The sequence below is a fragment of the Rhea pennata genome, chromosome 3, assembly GCF_028389875.1.
Source record: "Rhea pennata isolate bPtePen1 chromosome 3, bPtePen1.pri, whole genome shotgun sequence".
In the NCBI taxonomy this organism is placed as follows: Eukaryota; Metazoa; Chordata; class Aves; order Rheiformes; family Rheidae; genus Rhea; species Rhea pennata.
Window position 1 is genome coordinate 74,849,955 of NC_084665.1, and position 8,344 is coordinate 74,858,298.

The 8,344-nt window shown below is 55.6% G+C and overlaps 1 protein-coding gene across 2 annotated transcripts; it reads right to left on the reverse strand.

The window, feature by feature from the left end:
- Nucleotides 1-1,123: 1,123 nt before the first annotated feature.
- VGLL2 (vestigial like family member 2) lies at nt 1,124-7,232 on the reverse strand. Of its 2 annotated transcripts, XM_062570937.1 has the most exons (4): nt 7,152-7,232; nt 4,482-4,773; nt 2,252-2,761; nt 1,124-1,164 (listed from the first exon to the last, which is right to left on the reverse strand). In XM_062570937.1, exons 1-4 carry the CDS (start codon nt 7,230-7,232, stop codon nt 1,124-1,126), a joined length of 924 nt encoding a protein of 307 aa, XP_062426921.1. The 2 variants fall into 2 exon arrangements, with proteins under 2 accessions (XP_062426921.1, XP_062426922.1); XM_062570938.1 differs by lacking the exon at nt 2,252-2,761.
- Between the last annotated feature and the right edge of the window lie 1,112 nt (nt 7,233-8,344).

Consider the following 8,344-nt stretch of genomic DNA (forward strand, 5'->3'; position numbering starts at 1 on the left):
ATTTATTGCTATATTTTATACTCATGGAGAGAATATTTTGCACTGTTAAGATTTCTATTTAGCTTTAATGCAAAGTAATAAAATAACTCATTTCATCCACACTACAGATATTTTTTCTATTTCATCCTGAAACTTCTACTGTGCCTCATTCCTCTTGTATAGTTTAAATTCCTCATAAAAGCACACAGAGTGAAAAGAAGAAGATACTTTTAATTCAGCTTTCCTACAGTTAAATAGATATCTTATTTCTTCCTTCAAAAAAGAAAAAACTATTAAAGTGACAAAATGACAGCAACACATAGACAAAGAGCAATATTAGAGGTAACCCAGACCTATTGTCCTTATGTCCCTTTCTTGCCGGTGTTCCCCTTAAAGGCTGTCAGGATGGGGTGGAGCAGTTTCTTCGCATTTCTTTCCCCTATTCCTCCTTTAATAGGATTTTTCTTTCGTGATAAAATGTTTCTTGTAAAAAAAAAAAAAAAAAAAGATATATATCCAATGCAAATGTTGTGCCAAACTCTGAGAAGTGCCACCTTGGTTTTCGTATTTCTGGAGTTTGAACAGTTGTCCCTGGAACAGCTGCGTTTCTGTAAGCCCAAGGCAGGTGGCCCAAGCTAGACAGTCGCCACTCATAACCACAAAGCTGAAAGATCTGACCAGTTTTTTGGTAGTCCAAAAATATTCATGAATTCCCAACTTCTTCTCCTTTTACTTTTCTATAATGTAAAGTAAAAATCCCATTCAAAATTGCTAAATAGTTTTCCCACATTGCTTTCAAGAAATAATTTTCACTGCCATAAAAAAATATTCACACCACTAAAAAAAAGAAGGTTTCCTCTGTCCCCTGTAAGAAGACCAGTGGTTTTACATCACCATCTGCGATGTCATTTGACTCTTTTAAAGTAGTCTGACTGCAGTTCTGGGTGTGGAATTTGTTTAAATAAAAGTTCAAAGTCTTTGGCTCTCCTCTTTCAACAGAAGGATTTTCCTCTCCAAAATGAGTCTAAAGTATCGTCCTTGCATTGCCAGGTCGTTTTAAATCCCGTTGTCTTTCCCCGAGTTGCAGGGCCACAGTGGGCTTGGAAAAGGGCAAGGGGGATCTAGGAAGCTTTGAGGCAGCAGATCAGCTCAGAAGGGATCCACCACAGAAGGAGTAACGTCGAGCTGCAAACCAAGACCAGAAGCTGTTACAAACGGACCCGATTTCAGCTCTGAATGTCACCATGTCTAACAGGCAGAGATCTACAGGGGAGAGCCAGGGGAAGAGGAGTGAAGGACAGCTCTAAAACCAGTATAGATCCTTGCTTTTATCCTGAGGCTGTAAACCTGAGAATGGAGAGAAGAAAAAAAAAAAAAAAAAGGGAAGAAGAAAAATAGGTATAGGCATTTAGGACAGAGAAAGACAAACTTCATTACTGCTGCAAGAGGCCAGAGACTCCTCAGCACTGGAAGGAAGCAGTGAAGAGAAGAACCCAAACTAAACCAGAGACAGACACACAGCTCTTTTCACCCAGCGGGAGGCCACCGTGAGGAGCCCTTTGTGGATGGAGCAACCAAACTGCAGTGCAAGGTAATGCTGCTGAGAGAGGGCTTTCCTTGCCTCCACTACCACTGCCCTGGGTGTGCTGCCTGTGCTGGCTGTGCTTGTGTCACATGCCTGTCCCCACTGTGGCCCCTGGCCTTATGTCCAGGTACCTGACCATGAGATTCCAGTACCAATTTGCAATTGCATTTTCCTTTCAAAAAATGAGAGGAAAAAATAAGGAGAGCCTAGAAATAAACCTTCAATTTTATGGTAGTCTGTGCTTGTGCCTCTAGGTCAGCCCACGGAGGCAGCAAACCCTTGAGGCGGCTCCATCCTGCTCCTAGCACTTGCTGCTCAATGCAAGAGCAGGGCTAGGGCCAGGACAAGGGCCCTTCAAAGCGACCAGTTTCTTCAGGGCATGTCTGAAGCAATTCAAAGTGTGCGGACAGAGCTGATGTGTTGCCTGGTCCCATCCTCCCTCTTCCTCTTCCTCATTTACTTGGCCCAAGAGTCCCCTGAGAGGGGCACCAAAGGCAGAGCTCAGGTGTCTCCCGTGAGACCTCCCTCTCCCCTACTTTATTTGCCCAAAGCGGTACCCCAGCTCCCCATCCACAAGGGCTACTTCCCTCTCACCTTAAGGACAGTGAGTGGAGGGGGAAGGAGACAGAGGGGCTAAGGTTGAGCTCAGCTGGAGGAACCCCAAAAGGGCCAAGAGAAGCTCTTTACCTGCATCCACATTGAGGCCGAGGCTCTGTGCCATGTCCCCTGCGGCATTGGGGAAGGGTCCCGGTGTCGTCCAGGCTGCAGCAGCCCCCGCCTCGCTCTTGCCCAATTCGCACTGGGGGCTGACCGGCGTGGGCACGGAGGCTGGTGTGAGGCGGTGGGGGCGGACGGAGGCGGTGGGCACTAGCAGCGAGCCATAGCGGGGGTCGAAGTGGGGTCCGTAGACCTCATGCATGGCGGCGGGGCGGGGGTAGGCAGTGCTCTGTGTCCCGATGTAGGGGTGGTGGTGGTGGTGGTGGTGGTGGTGGGCATGGTGCCAGGGCTCGGGGCCACCCTGGTGCAGGTGGCCATGCAGCGAGGCCGGTGAGTAGGGGTCGGCGGTGGCGAAGGGCAGCTCGCTGTGGGCGGCAGCTGCCAAGGGGCTGCTCAGGGTGGCGGGGACGGAGGAGGGCTGGTACGTGCTGTTCCAGAAGGACGGTGGGAAGCTGCGCTGGCTCATAGGGAAGGAGCCGTCTAGGTGAAGAGAGTGGGGCGGAGGAGACAGTGAAAGAGGAGAGTCAGCATGAACACCCAGCAAACACCGATCTCCTTCCCCAGGGCTCTGCCCATCCCCAGACCCCCTACTCAAAAGCAAACCCTCAGATTCCCTTTATCCTCCAGACGACTGCCAAGCACAAGAGTTGTTCTGGGCGAATACCTCTGCAGCTAAACACCCATCAGACCCAGCCCGAGGCTTATCCATGAAACTGGAACAATTTATTCCAGATTTGTTTTCGTGAGTATTTAGGGAAAATAAATTATCTAAGGTGAGGAATGTCTTCTCTTTTCCTTAAAAGTGGAGACTGAGTTGGAAACTACTGCCCCACAGTAGTTCCCAGGGTTATCTTTCTCTTGTTTCACTTTGTAATAATCTCCCTATCTGCGCATCTATGCTCAGAGGATGTCTGACCCTGCAGGGAAACTGATTGCTTCTCAGTGCAGTTTCAAAGGGGACAGGAGCAGGATGAGATTTGGCTGGGGGTCAGCTTGAATTTTCTGTACAGCTGGGGGCAATTTCTCCATCTATTAAGCTGGACTTATGCCTGTTTGTAGGGTATATTTTAACTTATATTTGGGAAGCATTTTGCAGATCTTAGGACTGGGAGGGGAAAGGACAAGGACCCTGCATTTTATTTGCCTTTTCTTAAGCACTGGGCAAGATGAAATAGTGATTATTAATAGCATAGACAGAGATGTTAAGCGCTATTGATGGAGAATGCTGTGCATTCTGGAGACAAATAAAAACTGTGCTCATAATACACATCTGCCAGGGAGGTACGCCAGCTCTAAGCTTCTGGTATTGCTCAGGAGAAAGGGAAGTGGTTCATTATGGGCAAGGAAATCTCCTCTCCTGCCATCAATTCCAGCACTGAATATCTTTCACCCGTGAAATAGTTCAACTAGTATTTCAACCTTCATAACCACCGTCAGGAATTCATGCAGAGGCTGGGAAAACTTTAGGCAGGCTCTTGGCTGGGCAGGGAGCCCTGCCGGGGAGGGCCCCCGAAAATCCAGGAGTGCCGACGCTGGGCGGTTCAGAGGGCAGAGGAGAAACTAGGGAGATGCTTCGCTCTGCATGTCGCCTGCGTGTCCCTGCGAGTCGGGCAAGGCTGAAACCGTGCGCAGCCGGGACGGCGGTGCAGCAGGCTGTTTGAAAGCCTCCGTTTATTACGATTTAGGGTCCTTGTCTCTGCTGCAGCACCCACCAAGGCGGTGCTCTGCGCAGGGCGACATTCAGGGAAATAAATAATTCGCTTTTTAAAGGTTGGAAGCTTGTGAAATCGTTTCCACTATTTTTTTTTTTGGGGGGGGGGGAGTGTTTCATTTAAAATCTGCCGGTTGTCAACGCACTGATCTTAAAGCTGCCGCGGCGGGGACCGGCGGGGGAGGCTCTTTCCAGCGCTGCGGGTCCTGCAGCTCAAGCTCCCCTTGGAGTTTCGTGGAGTTTGGCTTCCCTCCGCAGCGCCTCTCGAGGCAAATCGCCCGCGGCTTAAGCACCTTTTTCTCCCCCCCCCCCCCTTTTTTTTCCCTCTCCAGCGGGAAAAGGGGCGCTAACCCCCAGCCGCGAGCACCCTCCCTCCCCGCCGCTGCGTCGGGCCCCCGGCTGCGTGCGCCGGGGCGCGGGCAGTGCGCGTGTCCGCGCTGCGCGGCGCGGCGCTGCCCTGCGCGCCCCTGCGCGGCGCCCTGCGCTCACCCCGCCAGGAGCCGGCGTTCCGCGCCGCCTTCGCGCTGCCGAGCGAGAAGCTGCTGGGCTGGCTGAGCGCCCGGCTGAAGTGCTCGTCCACCACGGCGCTGATGTCCCCCTGGAAGTAGGTGAAGAGGACGCACCGGGAGTTGATGTACTCGGCCTCGGGGGGTCGCTCCTTCTCGGGGCTGCAGTCCTCCTCCTTGATGCTGGCCGGGGCATGGCTGGAGAAGGAGCTGCTGGTGCTGGCGCTGCTGCCGCTCTCCGGGGCTTCTTGCATTTTGGAGTAAAAGGCGAGTTTCTGTCGGGCGGTGGGGGAAGGATAGGAGAGGAGAGGGGAGGGGAGAGGAGAGGAGAGGGGAAAGAAAAAAACAAAACGCAGGCGGTTATGCCGTGCAGCGGAGCCCGGGACACCGGCCGCAGGTCCAGCTGCCCCAGCCTCCCCCGTGCCGCTCCCGCAGCCTGCCCCGACGATGCAACTCATCGTCCTTCCCCCTACCCGCCCCCCCATCGCTACATCTTTGCACCCCCCTGTCCCGAGGGGGGCAGCGAAGAACCTGCAAATGCGCCTGGAGCTCCGACCGCGGGAGATGCGGGAGCGGCTGGTGCAAGGGGGCTCCGTGTGGGGCGGAGAGCGCGGCCGGACGGGGCTGCAAAGGCAGCGGCGGGCTGAGCTCGCAGCCCGGAGCCCCGCACACGAAGGCGTTTTGCGCGCCGGCAGTCGGGGCGCTGCGGCCGCCGCGGGGGCGAGATGCGGCCCCTCACCCGCGGCGCGGCAGCGGGACCCCCGGCTCGCACAGATGTGACTGCCGGCAAAATCTGCCCCCCGAAGTGTCCTGTAAACCACAGCGGCGAGGAGGAGGAAGCGGGGGGAAAGGGCTGGCAGCCTCAAACACACTTCAGGACGAAAAGTATTTCCTTGGCAAGCAATAAGCTCCAGGTATTTCCTACAAGATTAAACTGTTTTTACTGGATTCCGTTGAGAAGGAGAAAAGAAGAAGAAGAAAGAGCATTCAGCAGCTTGCTGGATGTTTCCCATATTTTCTTTATCAGCGTTAGCGTGTTCGCAGCTGCCTGGAGCTTCCTAGAAATGAGTGATGGGGCGCGGAGCGGGCTGGGCGCTGCGGGCGGAGCGGCGCCGGACCGGGCTGGGCCGATCTGGGCCGGGCGGCGGGGGAAGCACCGAGGAGGCGGGCGGGCGGGAGCCCAGTCAGCGCCTGGGCCCAAGACACGCGAGATATTTAATAATGTCACTCCTTCATGATGACCGCCTTTCCACTTGGCTGCCGGCTCGACCATTGAGGTAGTAATCATCCCCCTAAATAATGTCACGGAGCAGTGGGGAAGGGGGGAGGCAAGGTGGGGGAAGACATCATTTGCTATTTGTAACAGGTATTCCGGGCCCTGTGCCAGGCGCTGGAGGTGGGTCACGGAGACCCGTGTCACACGGGCTGCAGCACGCCAGGGGCTGCGCAGAGCCGCGGGGGGCGAGGCGCAGCGGGACCGCCTGGCGCCGGCCCTGCAGGGCCGGAGCTGCCGCCCGCCGGGGACCCGGGGTGCTTCAGTCTCTATGGATCCCCTTTTTCGTTTGCTGAGATATCCCGCTTTCCATTTCTGGAAGGAATAAGATGGAGGAGGAGGAAAAGAGAAAAACCCAGAGCTAGAAAGTATTGTCCGACAGGTGCAGCCCAGAGAAAATGATCTGGGATCTTGATGGGACAGCGAACACCCTGGGCTGCAAAGTTCTCGATGGACTTTATATGCTACGGAATACTCTCGCGTCTGGCAGTGTCATTTTATCGAAATCCTGGGATTAATCGATCCCCTTGCTAACCCGGACTGAGCTGCATGCAGCTCGGTGGCGAGACTTTATTCCTAGCCGCAGCCCCCCTTCCTCCCCCCCCGCTGGTGTTTCGAAGGCGACCGCCGCCGCCGTGCGCCCCGTGGGACAGCGCCGCGCCGTGCGGGCCCCGGGAGCGGGGAGCATCCCCGGGATGCCGCTCCCTTCCCGAAGCCTTGAGCACCCCCCGGAGCCGGGGCTTTCTGCCCCGCAAAGCAGCCGGAGAAACCCGACAACCGCGGCTCCCTCACATCCCCTCCCCCCACGCCTTCAAGAGGGAAAATCCGGAGCGTCCCCTCCGGCCCCCCATCGCAGAGGGGTGGTGAAATAGCAGCCCGCAGTCAGGACCGGCAAGGCTTTTCGCCGCGGCGGCTGCAGGATGCCCCCGCGGCCCCGAGCCGCCCCCGAGTGCCGCCTGGGGCCCCGAGCCGCCGGCACCGCTGCCGTCGCCGCGGCGCTCGCCTGGAGCCCCCCTCGGAGCAAGAAAGAAAAAAGAACCCCCAAACCGCACAGAAACCAACCAACCAAACCAAAACCAACCAAACAAAAAACCGCCCAACACCGAAAAACCCACCGAGGGCTAAAATCCCGCTCCCCAAGCAGCCCGCAGACCTTAAATCGCCGCCGGCGGACATACCCCGGGCGAGCAGCCGGCCGGGCCCCGCGCGAAGGTGGGATGCGGTCCTGCTCCGATCACCATCGCAGCCTCCCAGAGCTTCCCCACCCTTTCCCCTCCCCTTCTCCTTTTCCCTTTTTCCTTTTGGTAAGGCCCCAGACGGCCATCCTCCAGAGGACACCCCTCCCACCCGGTGCCTCTTCACCGCTGCCCCCGCGCCTACCTGGTGGTAGGGGCTGTAGGCTGCTGCGAAGTACGGCTGGGGAGGCCCGTAGACTTGGTACATAACATCCAAACAGCTCATGGCTGAGCGCGGCGGATAATGTATTTTTTTGTCATCAACGCGCGTTGTGCGGCGCGGAGCAGTGCTTGGCGGGAGGGAGGCTCCCGGGGGTTAAGAGGCAGCGCTCCTGGGTGGGAGGAGTGAGGGGGGGCACCGAGCCGCGCTGCGCCGAGGTGACACCCCCCTCCCGTCCCTTCCCGTCCCGTCCCGTCCCGTCCCGTCCCGTCCCTCCTTCCCTGCCTGCCCCGCTACAGCGCGGCTCCCGGCCGGCGCCCCGGCGCCCGCAGATGCGCCCGGCGGGCGGAGGGGCTCCGCGGGAGCCGGGGAGCCCAGCGCCGAGCTCAGGATGCGGCGGCCGCCGCCCGCGCCCAGCCTCGCGCGGCACTGCGCGCCCGCCCGCGGAGCGGTGCGGTGCGGCGCGGAGCAGCGGAGCCGCGCACCGGGGGCGCCTCCGGCCGCGGGGGGCACACACGAAAGTGACGGGGGCTTAAAGGCGGGATAGAGCAAAGCAGGGACAGGTGAGTCGTCTCACGAGGAGGAAGCTGCTGAGAAATTTTGAATAAAGACAAACCCCGGGACTGACGATTTTTTCGCGTTCAGTAGCAACCCTTGGGGCAAAGGGCACGTGAAAAGCCCAAATTATCTTGGAGGCAAACTTGACGCAGCCCCTAGCTTTCTGCGGAGGACAACACACACAGCCACGGGCTGATGAGTGCACTTTAACTCTTAATTTAGGGAGATTAGTTTGTAACTGAGAGGTACAAGTGCTCATTTCAGCACCAACTCTTTGAAGCATTCACATTCATAGAACGGGTCAAAAGAGACCCATGTGAATAGAGACTCATTTCCCGGTCATTTTTAAGCCTATATAATAAAGCCAACAAAAATAAATAAATAAATAAAGAAAGAAAGAAAGAAAGAAAGAGAAAGAAAGAAAGAGAGAAAGAAAAAAGGAGGAAAGAGAAAGAAAAAAAGAAAGAAAAGAAAATTGCTTTTCAAATATTCATTATTTGCAAAATTGTGGAAAAAATCTAAAAATAATGATCATTTTGAATGTTGAAAACCTCAAATTCTTTAACTGATTTTTACGAGAAAATCCTCATACTTTAAAAATGAACATCTGTCTGTTTCTC